Source organism: Vipera ursinii (assembly GCF_947247035.1).
Source record: "Vipera ursinii genome assembly, chromosome: 8".
NCBI lineage: Eukaryota > Metazoa > Chordata > Lepidosauria > Squamata > Viperidae > Vipera > Vipera ursinii.
This window is the reverse complement of record NC_139519.1, coordinates 6,976,618-6,997,941: the sequence shown is the minus strand read 5'-3', so window position 1 is coordinate 6,997,941 and position 21,324 is coordinate 6,976,618. Positions and strand designations below refer to the sequence as shown.

The 21,324-nt window shown below is 45.8% G+C and overlaps 1 protein-coding gene across 1 annotated transcript in view; it reads left to right on the top strand.

Moving 5' to 3' along the window:
• The first annotated feature begins 242 nt into the window (after positions 1 to 242).
• CNNM4 (cyclin and CBS domain divalent metal cation transport mediator 4) overlaps positions 243 to 21,324 on the top strand; it is a 74,824-nt gene continuing 53,742 nt past the window's right edge. The window contains exon 1 of the mRNA XM_083368204.1: positions 243 to 1,632. Within this exon, the coding sequence (XP_083224330.1) occupies positions 354 to 1,632 (1,279 nt within the window). The 5' untranslated portion in view covers positions 243 to 353. The remainder of the gene's footprint in view (positions 1,633 to 21,324) is intronic.

Below are 21,324 nucleotides of genomic sequence, written 5' to 3'. Positions count from 1 at the left end.
CCCCTCCCCTTTTTCCCGGCGCCTCCTTAAAAGGCGCCCCCCCCGCAGGCGGGAGGGAAAGGGGCGGGCCGCATGCAAATGAGCCGAACCCGTGACGTGCCACAAGCCCCACCCCCTCGGCGAGCCCAAGTTAGCCAGCCGAGCGGCTGCCCAGGAGCCGCGGCGAGCCAGGCGAGTCGAACATGGCGCTGCGCCGGGCGGGGACCCCGCAGGGCTCCGGGGAAGAGGCCGGAGCCGGGAGCCCGCGAGCGGTCTGGACGAAGCCGGGGCTGCCGCTGCTGCTGCTGCTCTTGCTGAGCCCCGGCCGGGCGGGCGCCGCCCACGACCCTGGCGGCCCCGTGGTAGTGCTGGGCATGCGGCTGGAGCAGACCGACCGGCCGCTGTCCGAGCTGGAGTTGGAGGAGGCGGGCGTGCTGCAGGTGCAGGAGGGCGCCCGGATCCTGCTGCGCCTCTACGGGCTGGGCTTGAGCGCCCGCGCCTACCAGGCGGTCTACTTCGCCGAGGCGGGCCTGCCCGCCGGCAACGCCAGCCGGCCCCGCTGGACCAACGCCACCTGCCCGGAGAAGACGCAGGACTTGGTGGTGCATCCCCAGGCCGGCGAGGTCCGCGCCACCTCGGCGGTGATCGGCGTGAAGGTGCAGCTGCTGCGCAAGGCCGAGCGCTCCAAGCTCTACGTCCTCTGCACTCGGAGCGATCCCGGCCAGCCCTGGCTGCGCCTGGAGGGCAAGGATGCCTTCCTGCGCGTGGTGGAGGAGAAGCAGCACCTGCTGCCTCTCTGGCTGCAGATCCTCCTCCTCCTGACCCTCTTGGCCCTCTCCGGCATGTTCAGTGGGCTCAACCTGGGTCTGATGGCCCTGGATCCCATGGAGCTGCGCATCGTCCAGAAGTGTGGCAGCGAGAAGGAGAAGCGTTACGCCGGCAAAATCGAACCCATCCGCCGCAAGGGCAACTATCTGCTCTGCTCGCTCTTGCTGGGCAACGTCTTGGTCAACACCACGCTCACTATCCTGCTGGATGACCTGATTGGCTCTGGGCTGGTGGCGGTGGTGGCTTCCACCTCTGGGATTGTGATCTTTGGGGAGATCGTGCCCCAGGCGCTCTGCTCCCGCCACGGCCTGGCCGTGGGGGCCAACACCATCGTTCTCACCAAGATCTTCATGCTCTTGACCTTTCCCATTTCCTACCCCATCAGCAAGATTCTAGACTTCCTGCTGGGCCAAGAAATTGGCACGGTCTACAACCGGGAGAAGCTGGTGGAGATGCTGAAGATCACCGAACCTTACAATGATCTGGTGAAGGAGGAGCTGAACATGATCCAGGGAGCCCTGGAGCTTCGGACCAAGACGGTGGAGGATGTCATGACCCCGATTCATGACTGCTTCATGATAAACAGCGATGCCATCTTAGATTTCAACACCATGTCCGAAATCATGGAAAGCGGCTACACCCGTATACCAGTCTTTGAGGAAGAACGGTCCAACATTGTGGATATCCTGTACATCAAGGACTTGGCCTTTGTGGACCCTGATGACTGCACCACCCTCAAGACAATCACAAAGTTCTACAGCCATCCTGTCCATTTTGTCTTCCATGACACCAAGCTGGACGCCATGCTGGAGGAATTCAAAAAGGGTAAGTCAAGGTTGTATCAGTCTGGCCAAGGTGCCTGTCCTTGGTGATTTTTGCTATCGAGGGCACGTCTTGCAAAGATGCAGGTTCTTTTGCATATCTCCAGAATGTTAGGGAGCGTGCTTTTAAATCCCGGTGGCTAGAACGCAGGTTACCTCCTCCTAGTCAAAGGCTTCTAATGCAGAATGTTATGGCGAAATCCAGCAAAAGGGTCCCTAGATTCTGGAGCTCCCTAAGATACCTAGAATTCATTTGTCTCAAGTCATAGCTATCACAGCCTTTTGGGCACATTCGACTATGCTTTTAACGGAACAGCAGCCTCTGCGGCAGATAGTTACAAACCCAGATTGACAGGACTATACAGCCCAGCCAGCTCTGGCTTATTCAATGTGTTCTCCTTAAGCAAATAATAGCTTGAGGCGATGTGCAAACCCAATCCTCCACACATTACATATTAACAGCAGAAGCTTTTTTTTCTGGGGGAAAAAAAATAAAACAGCCTGTAAAGGATGGCTGGGTTTCTTTCCTTGAGCAAGTTTTGCAGCCTTGTCCTACAGATGTTTGTTCGGATGCCACTTCTGCTGACATGGCAGAACAAGCCAGAGAAAAGCGGAATTGTTGGCTGGTAGTGCTTGGATGTCAACATTCGTTAAGGGGCTCTCCCAGCTGCCGTACAGCAGTCTAGAAGCAGGCAGATGTGTGCAATCCCTCAACGAAAAAGTGAATCCTCTTTTTTTTCTTTTCAAGGCAACTTTTGAAACTAGTTAATCAAGAGGTTCTTCCTCGCACGATGATGCGTATCTCCCACTTGCTGGAAAACAAGGGAGCTGATCCAGTAGAATGAAAGCGAGAAAGAAAATCCTTCCGGAATGCGATCCTTCCGGTGTAGGGCCAGATTTAGTGGGTGAGAAGGGCTGGGAAGCTGCATCCCACTTTAGTCCAGCTGTAGATTAGAACAGTGTGGCCCTGCTGGAATACAGCTTGTCCTGTGTGCTTTTTGCCCCAGGACAAGGTGTGAGTTTATAAACCATGTTGACTCTTTGGTTACCCTTCTCTTGTTTCTAACAATGCTTCTAACTCTTCCCATCAAAGGATCAGAAAACCTGTGTTGCCATCAGATAATGCTATTAAACATCAGATCCTTAAAGCTACAGGGCTACTTTTATCAGCCAAGCATTCCAAAGAATTCATAGATCTCCCACCTTGCTGTTATTTGTTTTGAGGACGATGGGACGGGAGAACTTCCCCAACATCGATGTTACATCGTGATTTTAATTTCACCCTATTTATTTCACTCGAAGAAAAGTTACAATAGAAAACTCCAAGGAATTTGAAAAACAGCAACAAAGCAAAAGACACAAAGTATACAAGAGTTTTAAGAAGTGCATAAAAAAAGAAAAACACCGCACCATATAGGCAGGTAGCCCTTGACATACGACCACAACTGACCCCAAAATTTATGTTGCTAAACAAGACATTTGTTAAGTGAGTTTTTTGCCCCATTTTACGACCTTTCCTGCCACAGTTGTTAAATGAATCACTGCAGCTGTTGAGTTCGTAACACGGTTGTTAAGTGAATCTGGCTTCCCCATTGACTTTGCTTGCCAGAAGGTCGCAAAAGGGGATCACGTGACACCCCCCCCCCGGGACACGGCAACCGTCGTAAATATGAGTTGGTTGCCAAGTGCTTGGATTTTGATCATGGGGATGCTGCAAATGGTCATAAGTGTGAAAGATGGTCAAAAGTCACTTTTTTCAGTACTGTCGTAACTTTGAACAGACACTAAATCAGACATGTCAAACACAAGGCCCGGGGGCCAGATCCGGCCCGCAAAGTGGTTTCATGTGGCCCATGAAGCCATCCTGGAAACAGTAAGGGAATGGCCCCCACTGCCTTGGCCCTGGCCCAAAGACCCTCCTTCTGCCAGAGACCCTCAGATCTGTCCCACTCCTGCCCAGGCCCCCATCGGCACCCTTGATGCAAACAATGTAGAGTTGGCCATGCCCACCCAGTAGGCCATACGCACTCTAGCCACGCCCACCCAGTAGGCCACGCCCACCCAGTCCATACCCACCCGGCCCCCTGAGGGCAACCGCAATGCTGATGCGGCCCTCAATGAAACTGAGTTTGACACCCCTGCACTAAATGAACCATTGTAAATCGAGGATTACCTGTACACATGCTATCCCCCACCCCTGTTCAATACTGATTAAAATTGCTACAATATTAATTTTCCCCCCTCTGCGAAACAGCCCCACTCCAATTTTTTTTCAAAGCAGTGAATCCATTTGCAAACTCTTGACCTGTCTTTTATATGCTGCATTAGTGACAAAATAGTTAACAGGAAGAACAGTCGTGTCTCTTGACTTTGTAGTCATTTAAGCCCGTTTGGTCTAATGTTGAAGGCACCAAGCTGGATAGCAGGAGATGGGGCGTTTTTGCATCGCCTTAGGCACGAAAGCCGGCTGGGTGACTTTGGGTCAGCCGTCACTCTTGGGCTCCCAACGTCAAGCCAGTCGGTCAATTTCTGTCGCAACCAATGGATCGACACTTGTTTGATCCGGAAAGAAAATGCAGCCTGCATTTGCGGAAAAGCTTTTTTTTTTTTTTTGCAATTGTTCCCAACCACAGTGTGAAATAAGAATGCGTCGTGTATATATGTAGTCCTCAACATACGACCACAGTTGAGGCCAGAATTTCTGTTGTTAAGCGAGACACTTGTTAAGTGAGTTTTTGCCCCATTTTATGGCCTTTCTTGCCTCCGTTGTTAAGTGAATCACTGCAGTTGATAAGCTAGCAACACGGTGGTGAAGTGAATCTGCCTTCCCCATTGACATTGCTTGTCAAAAGGTTGCCAAAGGTGATCATGTGACCTTGAGACACTGCGGCCGTCGTAAGTATGAGTGAGTTGCCAGCCATCTGAATTTTGATAATGTGAATGTGGGGGGGGGGAATGCTGCTGCAATGGTCGTTAAGTGTGAAAAACAATCATGTCACTTCTTTCAGTGCTGTTGTAACTTTGAACAGTCATTAAGCGAACTGTTGTAAGTCGATGAATAACTCCTTGAACAAGGGAAAATGTTATTTGCAAGTCATTAGTTGTTGTCTTTTTGTACCGTAACTGTAAGTGAACGTGTAACTTTTTCCTATGTTTGCAATCCAAACAGGGTCATCCCAAAGGTGCTTTTTCAAAAGGCAACTTGACTATGTGTGGGGGACCCCCTGCTTTGAGGAAGCAGAAGATGTTTCGCTTCTCATCCCAGAGCCTTCATCGGTTCAGGCTGGATGGATGTTCCATGTTCCATCCCCCATCCAGCCAGAACTGATGAAGCTTCTTGGATGAGAAGCGAAATGTCTTCTTCTTCTTCAAAGGAAAAAAAAAACAACCATATTCCAGCTGCCTTTTGAAAAAAGCACCTTTGGGACAGCCGTGACATGGATGTCTGAGAATCTCCGTAGATAAACAGGGTCCTTCCGTTATGTATTCAAGATGGACATGTATTCAAGGTGGAGCAGTGGGCTAATGTCTCCTTAAGTAACACCAGCTGCCTGCAATTAGTGCAGGTTCGCATCCCACCAGGCTCAAGGTTGACTCAGCCTTCCATCCTTCCGAGGTAGGTAAAATGAGGACCCAGATTGTAGGGGGCAATTAAGCTGACTTTGTAATAATGCCGCTTGGGTGTGTGTGTGAAAGCCCTAATAAGCAGGCATATACATAGAATGAAGGCTACTGATAAGCTTGTAAGCCGCCCTGAGTCTTCGGAGAAGGGCGGGATATAAATGGAATTAAAATAAAAAATATAAAAAAATATGTTACTTATATGTACGGGTGTAGGTCTATACATATGTTGTATATAGTATGTAAGTGTGCACTTAGAGAGCAAGCAACTAAATTTCATTTTTAATGTGTGCCATTGTGCCCACAGGGAAAAAAATGACAATAAAGGTTATCTAACCTAATCATGAGATTACAAATCTGGGCACAACATTGCAACCAAAAGTGAAACTAGATCATGTATGGGTGGTTCCCCTGGAGAGAAATGCCTCCCTTGTGTTGGTGGAGCATGTGACTCAAAGGTTAATGGGGTCTGATTTGCCACATTTGGGTGCAGCCAAATGCTCTGAGCATTACAACATGCATAGTGTGACGACGACCCATTGGAACCAGAGCTTCGGGCCTTTGGAGAACGCCCATATTGAATAAACCTCCCTCGTGGAGTAGACACCAACAAGCTGTTGTTGTTAGCTGCGAAGTCGTGTCCGACCCATCGCGACCCCATGGACAGGCTTTCCTGTCCTCTACCATCTTCTGGAGTCCATTTAAGCTCACGCCGCCTGCTTCAGTGACTCCATCCAGCCACCTCATTCTCTGTTATCCCCTTCTTCTCTTGCCCTCAACCTTTCCCAGCATTCGGCTCTTCTCCAGTGAGTCCTTCCTTCTCATTAGGTGGCCAAAGTGTTTGAGTTTTAGCTTCAGGATCTGGCCTTCTAAAGAGCAGTCAGGGTTGATCTCCTCTAGACCAACAGGCTAAGCATGAGCAATTTTGAATATGACAATGACCCATTGGAATCAGATCCTGGGAGAACACCCATATTTCATAAACTTTCCCATCGAGTTAACATCAGCAGCCTAACAACGTGCGCTATTTAGCATGACAATGACTTTTTTGAATCAGAACTTAACAACATTCAGAGGAGAACTCCTATCTTGATTAAATTTCCCCAGTTGAGTAGATACCAGTGGCCTGAATACGAGCAGTTCAAAGTCTTTCCGGTCCTGAACTTACTCTCCTGTTTATTCTACTTTAAACTTAATCGTATTAAACAAGTCAGATTTAATTCTGAAGATTTATTTATTTGTGGGGTCCTTGGTGGTCTTTTGAGTTTGGCAGGGTGTTTTTATTTTTTTTTCCTAGCGTTTCTTTACCCAGCTAGGCATCACCATCAGTGTGCCTGGTTGGGTAATGAAACATCTGCAAGAAAAACACCACGTTCAGATAGCACCAAGGAGCCCACAGTTGAACTTTATTTATGTATTTATTTGGGCATTTCTTTACTTTTCTTTTTCCTTTTTTCTTTGAACCAAGCTCCATGCATGAAATTTAAATAGCAAACTGGCTACCCTCTCAGCATTGTTCACCTAGATTTGGAGATATGCTTTTTCCCAATCTACATTTATGATTGAATGTTATTTCCGTAACAGATCGTGTAGTAATGGGTTCCACTAGCTGTATAAAAGGGTTTCTTTTTATCTAGTCTAAATCTCATTCCTATCAGCCCCCAATTCTAGGAGTTGCAGAAGCCAAAAATCTCGGTCATGCATAATTTTGAAGTCCTCAATCATACCCTCCCAAGTTGCTTTTTTAAAATATAAGTTTCCCAAAGATTCTAGATTTTTTTAAAGAGATGTTTATACTCTTCTGATGATTCTGGATGCCCTATTCTGCACTTTTTCCAGCTTTGTTCCATGCTTTTTTCCCCAGAGTAGCAACCATAACTGTACATTGTTTTTCTGACTTCAGAATGCATTATAGTATGAGCACTTTTATTTTTAACTTATATTAATGATCCCTTGCATTGATTTTTTTTCATAGCTGCTACCCACTCTAATATCATCATTTGATTCTAGGGCTTTGCACATAACTCAGCCACAGTGGAGAAGATGTGAAGCTAAAGGGTTTTCCCCCAGCATGTAATTTATAAATTAAGCTGCACATGGAAAGCAATCAGGGTGTAAGCCATCAGCACCAATAATGTGGAAGATAACATAACTTTGGGTGCTGTTTTTTGGGATATGCGATAGAAAAGTGAAGGATAGGTTTGGGGAATGAGATTCTTCTTTTGAAAGAAAATTGGTAGGCAGAACTTTTGAGGTTTTTTTTAAAAAAATCCTTCAAATTGATAGATGGTTTGTAGAGCCAACAGTGGTCAGATAAAATTGCTCAAAGAGGAGAAGACTATTAAGAGAAGACTAAACAAATGGTACTTGTAAGTTAAGGACTACCTGTACAATAACATACAATAATAATGTCTTCTAATTTGGTGCCTCCAGATATTTTGGACAAGCAGTGCTGGAGTTATAAGAGCTGAAATTGATAACATCTCTTACATAAGGATATATATTGTGGTTCCGAAATCTCTGCCATGGTACCCCAAAGTACTGCTGCAAACACAAGGGTGCTATGGGATTTTTTTTAATATTTAAGGGTTATTTGATGTCTGTTGAACACTGCAAATTACTAGCTCAGTATCTCTGCTTTCTCCTCCAAAATTTAATATCCTGCGTTATTACTACGAGTTTGCTGCTTCTCTTAAGCCCACAATGTCAGACTGGAGTGTGTGACGGTCACTTCGGGAACCGCAGATCTCTGTGAATGAAAAATTGCACCGAGACATCAGGGCATTTTGAGCAGGAACCTTTGGCTTTAATGCTCTGAATCATCTGGCCTCAACTGACCTGAGCTTACAATATGATCCAGGGAGGTAAATAATTTGTAACTTTCTGAGAGAGAAAGAAATTTGGAATTATTATTTTTTTGCTCGGGTTGAAAACCTTGCATGTTGAAGGAAGCTAAAGCATGATCTGAAGGAAGTGGTACTGGGGATAGAGCAGCGTTTCCCAACCTTAGGAACTTGAAGATGCGTGGACTTCAACTCCCAGAATTCCCCAGCCAGCATAGCTGGCTGGGGAATTCTGGGAGTTGAAGTCCACGCATCTTCAAGTTCCTAAGGTTGGGAAACGCTGGGATAGAGGAGGAACCATTGAAGGATAAGGCCTAAGAAAGACAGCAGAGATGAGGTGGCATTTAGCAAGACGCTAATTAGACCCAGCAGGAGATGCAACTTGGGTTAAGAAAAAAGCAGGTTGGGAAGATAGTTCAGGATGGGGGAAGTGGCTGAAAATATTTCAAGAGAGCGATTATGATCTGACTCAGGCTGAAGTTGACTCAGGCAGTCCTTGACTTACAACCACAATTTCTGTTGCTAAATGAGAGACATTGGTGAAGTAATTTTGCCCCATTTTATGAACTTTCTTGCCACGGCGGTTAAGTGAATCACTGCAGTTGTTCAGTTAGCAACACGGTTGCGAAGTGAACCTGGCTTTCCCATTGACCTTGCTGGTCAAAAGATTGCAAAAGCCATCACGTGATCCCGCGATACTGCGACCGTCATAAATACGAGTCATCTGAATTTTGATCACCTGACCGTGGGGAGGCTGCATCGGTCCTAAGTGTGAAAAATAGTCCGTCGCTTATTCAGTGCCGTTGTAAGTTTTAATGGTCACTAAATGAACTGTTGTAAGTCGAGGACTTCCTGTAGTGAAAAGAAAACTTGGACAGGAGCTAAGCATTGCTGCAAGAAAGAAGGGCGCTCTGGCAAATGGGATGGGCAAACCGAGAAGATTCTAAGCACTGTTCCTGGACCCACGCTCCCTGTTTGGGCAACCCCAGGGCTCTTCAAACTTGGCAGTTTGAAGACTTCTGGACTTCAACTCCCAGAATTCCTCAGAATGTGAAGTTGATGATGGCCAGGATCCCTGAACCACAAATATGCCAACCGTAGTTTAATTTTTCCTGTTATGCAAACTCAGCCAGATGCTATCACGTTATGCATATATTGGACATAACATTTATGCTTGTTCAAGAGTCTTTGGGGGGGGAAAAAAGACTCTCCTAATTTAGCAGTCTTTCATTTCTAGCCAGTCAGGAATTGGGGAAGTGAACCTCCAACAGAGTTGGAAAGGGCTGTGTGTTGGAAAGCTGCATTAGAGACATGAGCGGAGGAGGCAAACGCTGTAATGAGTGGGTGTTGCTGGAATGCTGACAGTCCTCTTTTAAAAAGGTCAGAGCTTTCATCCCATTGCCGAAGGGTTTAGGTCTTTGAAGAGAGAGACTCTTCAGACCCCTTTGGCTGTATGAGTTGACCCAGGTCACTTAACAAGCTGGTGCTGAACCTGAGATCCAAGAACACAGTTGTGTTCTCAAAACCTGCTTTTCCCAAATGGATACAGAGAACATAGTTGGAAGGGACCATGGAGGTCTTCTGTGCTCCCACAGAGAGGGCCTCCTCAGGGTGCCTCCGATCAAAGAATGTCGATTGGTGGCCCCCAGGGGGAGAGCGTTCTCTGTGGGTGCGCCAGACCTGTGGAACCGCTTGCCGGTTGAGCTCCGGACAGCCCCCGACCTTCGCTCCTTCCGGCGCGATCTCAAAACCTTCCTTTTTGAACAATCCGGCCTGGCCTGATGGGATGGGGTTGGGTTTTATAAATCGGTCTTAACTTTTAATGTGTATTAATTTATTTACGGGCATTGTTGTTTAATTACTTTTTAATTTTTGTATCCTGTTTTTATTATGTATTGCCCTGTTCACCGCCCTGAGTCCTTCGGGAGAAGGGCGGTATACAAATAAAAATTATTAAATTATTATTATTAATTCTAGTCCGACCCCTCTGCTCAAGCAGGAGACCCTACCTACACCATTCCAGACGAGTGGCTGTCCGGTCTCTTCTTAAAAGCCTCCAGTGATGGAGCGCCAGCAACTTCTGAAGGCAACTTCTGTTCCACTGGTTGATTGTTCTCACCGTTAGGAAGTTTCTCCTTTGTTCTAGGTTGCTTCTCTCCTCAGTTAGTTTCCAACCGTTGCTTTTTGTCTTGCCTTCCTATACTTTGGAAAATAGGTTGACCCCCTCTTCTTTGTGGCAGCCCCTTAAATATTGGAGCACTGCAAGGAGAGGTAATCATTGACTTACAACTGTTCATTTAGTGACCATTCAAAGTTACAGCAGTGACATCATAATAATAATAATAATAATAATAATAATAATAATAATAATAATAATAATAATAATATAAAGTTGGAAGGGACCTTGGAGGTCATCTAGTCCAACCCCCTGCTCAGGCAGGAAACCCTATACCATTTCAGACCAATGGCTGTCCAGTCTCTTCTTAAAAATTTCCAGTGTTGGAGCATTCATAGCTTCTGGAGGCAGGTTGTTCCACTGGTTAATTGTTCCAACTGTTAGGAAGTTTCTCCTTAGTTCTAGGTTGCTTCTCTCCTTGACTTATGACCGTTGTTCATAGTTACCACCGTTGCAGCATCCCCAGGGTCACTTATGACGGTTGCGGTATATCCCAGGTCGTGGGATCACCCTTTTGCGACGTCCTGACAAGTGGAGTCCGTGGGAGAAGCTAGATTCATTTAACAATCGTGTTACTAACTTAACAGCTGCAGTGATTCACTTAACAACAGTGGCAAGAAAGGTTGTAAAGTGGGGCAAAATTGTCTTTGACAGCCGTCTCCCTTAACAATAGAAATTTTGAGCTCCATTATGGTCACCCCTGTAAGTCATTCTGTGGCTTAATAGAGCAGCATTGTTTGAGCCAAACAATGCTTGCTTTCCCTCAGTACCCTTGAGCAACAGACTGCCCATCTTTATTTAAGCTTAGTCTGGCATGTTGTGCAAACATACCATTGTGTGTTTAAAAACTAGATGACTTGAGTGATTAGGATCCTGTGCTTCAGAGTTGACTTAAATTCTGCAGAGAAATCTTGCGCAAGCTTTGAAAAATGGAGGACAAGTTCATAGGTGAAGAGTTTGTGCAAAAGAAGACTTGCAATAGGCACTGGGTATTTGAGGTAGGGGTGAGTCCAGACAGGGACACGCAAACACATAGTAACTGCTCAGACTGTAGTTTGAGCCAAGTATTCCTAGTGTGGCAGATAACAATAATGCTAGAAGAGATAACGCAGAACCTGCACAGCGATGCTTCTCCCTCGTCACCTGTATGCAGGTCACACAGGGTCATGAGTTCCTCCCAATTTGCAGTCTTAATTTTTGGACAATCCCAGCACATGTATTTTCAGAATGTATCTCCAGCTGCTTTTCAGGGAGGAAGGAAAGGAAAGGAAAGGAAAGGAAAGGAAAGGAAAGGAAGCGAAGGAAGGAAGGGAGGAAGGGAGGAAGGAAGGAAGGAAGGATAAACTTGCAAAACTCTTCTAGATTTTGTGCGGGGTCTGTGACAACATTGGATTGTACCGGAAGTGATGGACCTACTGCATAGTGAATCCAACTGTTTTCTCAATTCTTTCTGGGAAGGTTGGGCACTGTAGTTGACCGTAACTGGAAGGTGCTGGGTTGGAAAAAGCTAGATTTTTAAGAGTGGGCGATTTTAATTTAAGGAGATTCCCTTTATGGATACTGTCATTCATACTGTTCCATCACTAGGTGGCGCTAGATTAAGTTCAGAGTTCCTGGGTACTGTTTGCTAGTGCCATAAATTGGAAACTGGTTAGCCTCCTGCCTATTGACGGGGTGCCCAGAGGAGCATTTCACTTGAATTTCTCCAAAAGATGTAGGCCAGGGGTAGGCAACCGTGGCTCTTTTATGACTCATGGACTTCAATTCCCAGAATTCCTGAGCCAGCTTGAAGTCCATGAGTCATAAAAGAGCCACGGTTGCCTACCCCTGGCCTAGGCCAACTGTCAGAAAGAAACTCAAAGGATCCTTTCCCCAGGATTCACCCTGTTTTGTGCCTTTGGAAAAATGCAGGACTGGTGCCAACTTATCTGGCAGCTGCCTAAAATAAAAGGGATCCTTTTTGGAGCACCATTGTTACAGAAACCCTGTAGCAAAATATACATGAGAAGATGGAGCTACAAGAATTCCAACGTCCTAAAAACTGAATCATTTCTCATCAAGAACTATCCCCCTGTGCTTTCAGGTAAAGAGTGCTCGTGGTTGTTTTTTTCTTCCCTTAATACAGGTAGTCCTCGACTTACAATCGTTCATTTAGCGACCGTTCAAAGTTATAACAGCACTGAAAAAAGTGACTGGCAACCTTTTTCCACACGTAACAACCTTTGCAGCATTCCCCCATGGTCACGTGATCAAAATTCGGCTGATTGGCCACTGACTCGTATTTATGACACTTGTAACATCTTGGGGTCCCGTGATCCCCTTTTGTGACCTGGCAAGCCAAGTCAGCAGGGAAGCCAGATTCCCTTAATAACCGTGTTACTAACTTAAAAACTGCTGCCATTCGCTTAACAACGGAGGCAGGAAAGGTCATAAAATGGGGCAAAATTCACTTAACACCATCTCACTTAGTGCTCACTTCTGGTCGTAAGCCAAGGACTATCTGTAGTCTCCCTGTGATCTGATGGGTCTCTCTTTGCCCTGATGATGGAGACGCTTGCAATGGGTTGTTTGCCTAATCGTCTCCTGGATCTTGGTCAACCTCTGAACCAACTCTTACATTGCAACGTTGACAGACATGGAAAGGCCCTTTTAGAGGGGAACCACCCTAGCTATTCTAACCTGGATTTAAATGATATCTGGGAAAGAGACAAAGCTGCTGTTTTGGCCCAGCCCAGTCAGATCCAAGAGAAGAGGAGCTGGGGAGAAGCTAGCTAAACCAGTCCAGTTCCTCAACCCAATTGTTAAGCCTTCCTTGATGCTCAGATCCAAGGATTTTCTCACCCTACTTAGGGCCATCGGTTTCTTGCTGTAATCTCCTTGTGAAGACATTTTTTTTAAAATGAGAATAAGAATAACAGACTAACAGACTTTGGAAGGGACCTTGGAGGTCTTCTAGCCCAACCCTCTACTCAGGCAGGAAACCCTATAACATTTCAGTCAAATAGCAGTAGCAGTAGCACTTATATATCGCTTCACAGTGCTTTACAGCCCTCTCTAAGCGGTTTACAGAGTCAGCATCTTGCTCCTGACAATCTGGGTCGTCATTTTACTGACCTCGGAAGGAAGGAAGGCTGAATCAACCTTGAGCTGGTAAGAATCGAACTGCCGAACTGCAGGCAGCAGAAGTAGCCTGCAGTACCGCATTCTAACCACTGCGCCACCAGGGCTCAAATGGTTGTCCAATCTCCTCTTAAAAACCTCCAGCAAAAATCAGACGGATGTATACTGCCTTGAGCTCTTTGGAAGTTCTGTAGGCTAAGAATAAGTAAATGGGGGGGAAAGATTACAGTATGTTTAGGGAGAATCTTTTCCTGTTTCCCAGTCTTCTGTGGTTAGAAGATTATGGCTGAAAATAGACTTGACCCTATTGGTTGAATTCATCACCATTTAGTGGCAGTGGTTTTCTATTTAAATTTAAAGTCCTGGGCCTAAATCAATAATTTTTTGAAAAGACTCTTTCCTTCATCCTAAGCTTTCTCCTCATATGTCTCCCATTCTTTTTCCCAACCTTAACATCAGAAGAAGTTTTTCCCAACTATATTGCCTCTTCTTTGGATTGCAGTTCTTCAGCCTTCAAGCATCAGGGTCCAAAAGGGTTGGCCAGCATAATATTAGGCTTGTTTCAGCCTTTCCGCCTGCCAGGACGGGAAGATATCTGTTCATTTTAGAAGATTTTTGGTCCAGGAAGTTAAGAGATGCTCAGCTTAAAGAGCTTATGTGGTTGGGGCCTCATGGAGCTTTCGTAAGATTCCATCAATCTCTGTGTCTTTGGGAGGAGCAATTGTGCACTCAAGTAATTCTTTGTTCCAAAACCTGTTTGCTTAAGGTTGTGTCCTTTTTAACTGTAGCCCTGTGAGTGCACACACACACACACACACACACACACACACACACACACACACACACTTCTTAGAAAGACTACCTGTCATTTGGCTCTCCGTGACAAACGTGGGTGCTTCTGAGCTGGGTTAACTTACAGCATAGCACATAGAATCATATGGCTGGAAGGGATCTTATAGTTCTTCTAGTCAATCCTCTGTCCAAGGCAGGAGATCTTATTGCATTGAACAAATGCTTGTCCAATCTCTTCTTGAACACCTCCAGTGATAAGCACCCACAGTTTCTGGTGGCAAGCCATTCCACTGATGAATTGTTCCACCAGGAAATTTCTCCTTAGTTCTGGATTGGATGTCAAGATAGAATAGCATAGAGTTCTTTATTGGCCAAGTGTGATTGGACACACAAGGGATTTGTCTCTAGTGCATAAGCTCTCAGTGTACGTACAATCAACAAGTGATACATGATCATAATCGTACAATACAATCATAAATAATGGAACACCCAGTGATAGTCATAAGATACTAACTAAGCCATCAACATAAGTCATAAGATACATACAACAAAGTGATATTCATAAGAGGCTAAAGGAATAGGTTTAGAAAGATGCGAAGGATAATAGTAACACAGCCCTACTACGTGCTTTTGATCTTAATTTAGTGATTTTTTGCCCCTTACTACTTGTCCTGCTCTCAGATGGGGCACCAACCAGAAATATTCCAGATGTTTTGGATTCCAAGGCTCAATATTCTCTAGCCAGCATGGCTTTTAGACAGCTTTACTGTTTTTCCCTACGTAAGGTTCTTGGTTGTTCATGGATCACCCTACAAATCCTAGTTTGCCATTCTTAACCGGACGTCATCCACTTGTACAGCTCCTCCAATGGACTGCTTTGTTGCGTTGCTGTTCCCCAGTGGATGCATACAGGTAGTCCTGGACGTATGACCACAATTGAGTCCAGAATTTATGTTGCTAAGTGAAAAAATTGTTAAGTGAGTTTTGCCCCATTTTATGACTTTTCTTGCCACATTTGTTAAGTGAATCACTGCCGTTGATAAGTTAGTGACACGGTTGTTAAGTGAATCTGGCTTCCCCCATTGACTTTGCTGGACAGAAAGCCCACAAAGGGCAATCACATGACCCCGGGACACTGCAGCCTTCATCAATACGAGTCAGTTGCCAATCGTCTGAATTCTGATGACAGGACCATGAGATGCTGCAACAGTCCTACCTGTGAAAAATAGTCATAAGTCACTTTTTTCAGTGCTGTTGTAACTTCAAGCGGTCACTAAATGAACTGTCGTAAGGCAAGGACTACTGTGGTATTCCCAATAAATTCACAGTACGCCCTTTCTTTTGCTTGCAGGTCAGGGAAGGCATCATAGAGTTGCCATTTCTAGGCTGCCCAGACCTGATCATCATCAGATGGCAGCAAAGAGACAATGACCTAGTAGTTTGTCCTGTTGTGGTAAGGGTTGGCGCACAAGCGAAGGCCTTCTGGAAATTAAGCTTATTGTGGCACAGAAACCAGAACAGGGCATCGATTCCACTTAAAATGGAGGTCAGCATTGCTCATAAGTAAATTGAAACATGATACAGATAGTATGACCCGTTGCTTAGCAACTGTTTGAACTTATGACAGACCACAACAAAGGGGCTTACAATCCGGATTCAAAGTTTTGATGTTCACACCCGCCCCTTGTCATGTGTCTTCATTTTGAGGGCTTGGCAACAGCCTTGGCAGCCTCCAGCTGATTTTTAAGATTCTTGTCAAAAACCAGTCTTTTGGATGTCCTGTTTCCAGCCAAAAAAAAAAAAACCCATGGTGAGCAATGGGTTTGCTTCACAACCGTGATGTTTGCTGAACAACTGTGACAAAAAAAGGTAAAATCCGGCACGGTCATGTGGTGATCTGCTTAATGACCATCATGGCCTAAAGCTGTAGCTGCGGATTCAATTACGGTCATAAGTCGAGAACTACATGCAATAGAAATCTCATGGCGATCTTTGATTTAGGATTTTTGTCTTTTCTTTTTTTAAAGAGGGAGAATCTGATAAGCCTATTTAGCTGATGTCTAGAACCCCAGAACTAAAACCTGAGCTTGTCAAGCGATTAAAATGGGCTAGCTGTTTTTTTTTGCCACTGCAGGGCAATCCGATTTTTGTTGGAAAGAAGTTGAAACATCTCTTGCGGGGCAAGTATATAATGGCTGATTAATGGCTGGATCAAAGCAAGTGCTGCTCCGTTCTTTTCCTGCTAATCAAGGGGAGAAGCAGCCTAGAACTAAGGAGAAATTTCCTAACGGTGAGAGACCAGTGGAACGGCTTGCCTTCAGGAGTTGTGGGTGCTCCAACACTGCAGGTTTTAAAGAAGAAATTGGACAGCCATTTGTCCAGAATGGTGTAGCATCTCCTGCTCGATCCGAGGTTGGACTAGATGACCTCCAAGGTTCCCTTCCAACTCTGTGATTCTGTGTTTTATGGCAGACATGTCAAACACAAGGCCCGGGGCCCGGATGCGGCCCGTGAAGTGGTTTCATGCGGCCCGCGAAGCCATCCTGTAAACAGTGAGGGAACGGCCCCCACTGCCTTGGCCCTGGCCCAGAGACCCTCCTCCTGCCAGAGACCCTCAGATCTGCCCCACTCCTGCCCAGGCCCCATAGGCACCCTTGATGCCAACGATGTAGAGCTGGCCACGCCCACCCAGTAGGCCATACGCACTCTAGCCATGCCCACCCAGTAGGCCACGCCCACCCAGGCCATACCCACCTGGCCCCCTGAGGGCAACCGCAATGCTGATGCGGCCCTCAATGAAATTGAGTTTGACACCCCTGTTTTATGGCATGCTCTCTGCCTTGAACTGCTCCACATACTTTTGGTGAGGACAACATTAGGAAAGTTCTTTCGATGGGATTATGAAACCTGTTCATGCGGTTTTTGTTTGCTTTCACCGTAAACTAGTCCAGTTTATTACCTTCCAGATCTGTTGGGGTGAGATTCCCATCATAGAACATAGAATGATGGAGTTGTAAAAGGCCTTGGAGGTCTTCTAGTCCAACCCCCTGCTTGAACAGGAAACCCAGCTTATACCATTTCAGATAAATGGTTGTCCGGTGTCTTCTTAACAACACACTATCTTGAAAGCTGTCCGCAAATGTTAGCTCCAAGAGGTGGACTGGGGAGCGTGTATATTTTAAAAATCTAGGATGTGATGGAAACACCTGTGGTGCTGATTGCCTGGCAGTGCACTTCCTCCCACCGTTTCAGGGCAGAGCTGAAGCCATGCAAGCATTCGGAACATTGACTGATTTCCTGCCTTTTGCAAGCCAGCTCATGATGGGCTTGCTTGGGGTTTACGGGATCGTTTCAGCCCAGACATTGTGGTTCATAAACCTCTGATTTATGGCAGTGAGCTTTGTTTTTTTTTTTGTTGAATTGGACAACCACGCTTAGCTTTCAGGTAGCTTGTGGTGAGGTTCTCTTCCAGCGAGGGAATTTGATCTCATGATGAAAGTTATCTTTCTGGATTAACTTTTCCTCCACCCATCAGGCTAGCAATCATTACTCAGTGGCAAACTTGGGGAGAAGCTCCAGTTTCCTGCCCGCCCAAGATTTTGAGGGGACTACCTCTAGCTCAGTGTGTGTGGATCCAGACTGTAGTTTAGTCATCAAACCATGATTTAGTTTGGTGTCCCCAAACCAAGTGGACTGCCAGGTTTCTTGATGCAGGGACAATTCCTTAAATGGAAGGAGAGTTTCGATTTACAGTACGTATCTGAAATGAGTTCGCCGTCCTACTACAGGTACAAAGCATACCTTGCCACCCCCAAATGTTCTTAACTTCAGCAGCCCACTTTTGGAGGCAAGTTGATTGTTGTTGTTTTAAGTGTTGCTACATAATTTGGAATCTGAAATCCTGGCTAATCTACAGAGGTCAGCCGGGAGAGATCCGTAAGAACTGATCCTCCCTCACCTGTCCTCTACCCCAGCGGTTCCCAACCTGGGCAACTTTTATGACATCTGCACTTCTACTCCCAGAATTCCCCAGCCAGCATCTTGTGTTTTTTCCGAATTAAAAAAAACCCAACAACAATGATGCTCATTACCATAAATCGCAGGGCTGGAGAATTTCTGTGGGAGTTGTCGTCCACATATCTTAAAGCTGCCAAGATTGGGAACCCCTCCTCTATTCATCCCCCATCCCGCTTTTATCAAAGCAGGAAGTCCATTGACTTATCATCAGTTATTTACCCTCTTCTGATTCTAGGTAGTTACAATATATGGGAGAAAATGTCAGTGAATCATAAAATCCATGCCTAAATCCAATAATAAACAAAGCAGTTAGGCTATATATAAACCCATTGCTATTTTCAGACAGAAGCCGGTGATCTTCTGAAATATCTAGGTAGGTGAATATTTAATTTCAGAAGACAAGCTCTTCCAGATGGAGGGGCTATCATTAAAAAAAGTCAACCTCTGGGGTTATCCCTCTTCCCCAATTTCCCCCTGGATGGAAGAAGCCCCTGCCATATTGTGAAGGCGAGGAAGTTTCTGGGTGATTGTAAAGGAGACAGTTGCAGGCAAAGGATTTGTACTCCTTCTGCAAAGAAGACTGAAACTCTCAGGTTACACTGACACAACCCTTTAAGCCAAACAAATAATATTAGAGCCTGGGAAATGTGTCAAAACCAATCAGAGAAGCAATCCATGGTTTAGTGAATTTTGTGAAATCTTCCTTTTAGAAAGATAGCTCCCCTCTGCTTTTAACTCTCAGACTGAGATAGACAAGGGAGAAGGTAAAAATATAACAATAATTACTGCTGTGTGCAATTGTTTGTTTGTCTGCTGATAGGATTTCTGGCTGAGCTTTTTTAAAAATAGACTGCTTTTTCTTACCCAGAAGTAGCTGCAAAAGAAAATCAGATAGTCTAATGCAAGGGTTCTCAAAACTATCTAGGTCATGCCCAGAGTTAACCTACAATGGTAGCTGGTTTCCTTTGGCCAGGATCATTCAAAACTACACCGGCCCTGAAAAAAAAAGTGATCTGTAAGCTTTTTTTCATACTTTTTTTCCGTACCATTGCAGCATCCACAGTGTTACGTGACTCCTGTTTATAACAGTTGCAGCATCCCAGGATCGTGTGATCCTCTTGTTCTGGCAAGCAAAGTCAATGGGGAAGCCAAACTCACTTAACAGCCATGTTACTAACTTGACAAGTGCAGTGATTCACTTAACAACTGAGGCAACAAAGGTGGTGAAATCCGGGCCAAGCTCACGTAACAACTGTTGCTTAGCAATGGAAATTCGGGGGTCAGTTGTGGTCATAAATGGAAGACTTATCTGTATTGGACAGCTTAATTTTTTTTCCTGTTGCTATAGCAGACAGCAAATCTTGAGGGAAGGGAGTAAGAATAGGGGTCTCAAACATGAGTCCAGACTTTAGAGGGTACACAGAGCTTTTGAGCAAGCTTATATTTTTCACTGATGGGTTTGGTTTTGAAGTGGTGGTTTTGCAATTGGTTTGCAATTTGAAAGATGGAATGTGGTTCGTTTTGTCAAACTTCATAGTCCCGTCTGTGTTTTTCTTGCTGTGTGGATTGCAATATGATTGCTGAGGATGGGTGCTGTTAATCCTTGTCCAGCCCCAGTGGAATCAGTGAGACAGGAATCACAACTTGTGATTTGTTGCGGGGCTGGGGGTTCCAAGCTTAAGACTCCCTGACACCACCCCTGAGTGGGACCAGGTTATTTTATTTATTTAATGTATGGTCATGTTACATCAGCCAGGAGACTACAGTGTTAATACAAAGTAGTTGTTTGGCTGCTGCTGCTGATTGATAATTTGTTCAGTTCACTCCGCGCTCACAACAGCGAACAGCGTTCTGCAGTGTCATGCAGGGCTTTCCCTACCACCAGTGTCCCCCTCACATTCGGCTGTCCCATTCGGGCAGGTCCTGCACTGGTTGAATTCGTACAGCCACTTGAAAATGGTACCTATTTATCTACTTGCATTTGCATGCATTCGAACTGCTGGGTGGGCAGAAACTGAGGCAAGTGGTGGAAGCTCACTCCCTCACAGGGTGCTAGGACTCGAACCGATGGAGCACACCCCTTCTCCAGCATCGTTCAGCAACTGAGCCACCGTGCCTCATGGGAACAGGGTCTCTTTTGCTACAACATACAGGTAGCCCTTAACTGGCAACCTGCCAGAACTGCCCCAGTTTGCTCACTCTGGGAAGTAGGACTCGCGACTCCCATTTAGTTGAAGCAAAGGAACTTTTACTGAAAGAAAGTGGTTGCAGTAAAGTCGGGCGGAATCTGGTGTTCCCGTGCAAAATACAAAAGCTCTTCTTTTCCTTTTCCGCTCCCTCCCCCCATGACCAGTCTCTCCCTCACACACACACACACACCAGCCAGCCAATATGATGCTGGTAAGACGTTTTGAGAAACTCTGAGGTGTGAAACTGGTAACCTTACATTCTCAGGGCAAACGGCCTCCAAGATCCTGGTACAAGCCGGTTTGGTGATCTGATCTTCTTCCGTTGTCACTTCCATTGTCTTCCACAAGTCATAAAGGGGCCAAGGTTCCCCATCACTGGTTTAGCCAATGAATGTGCAACATTCTGTATGGGCACATCTCCTTCTGTTAGCATGCGGGCACACAGCCCCAGGGGGGGGAGGGGGGCAAGAAGTTATGTGTACACGGGGTGAAGACCTAGCCATGTAAAATTAAAGACTCTTTTTGCATAGCTTGCTGATTGACGATGTGAAATGGTCTCATGAGGTCGATGGATCGTTAAGGTGCTTCCAAGTGAAAGGCAGAACGCAGAGATGCTATCATATGAAGCTTTATTCAACGATAGATTAGAGAGAAAGAATTACTTGGCATGGAGGCATCCATGCCTGCGTGAGAGAGAGAACAAAAGAACAGAACTAGAGAGAGAGCAGCCCCTTGAGCAGAGGTATTTATGGGGGGTCTCAGCCCCTCCCTAACTATAAAACTCTCTCGCCAATGGGGCTGCAGGGGCCGAGGACCCCTGACCCATCAGTGGAAGCAAAGAAGCCTCTTTGCTCCCATCTGATGACCTTTTTGGGTAACTGCCATGGCTGGCACAAAACATCTAACAGACAATTACTTGAACCATGGCTTATGTAAAT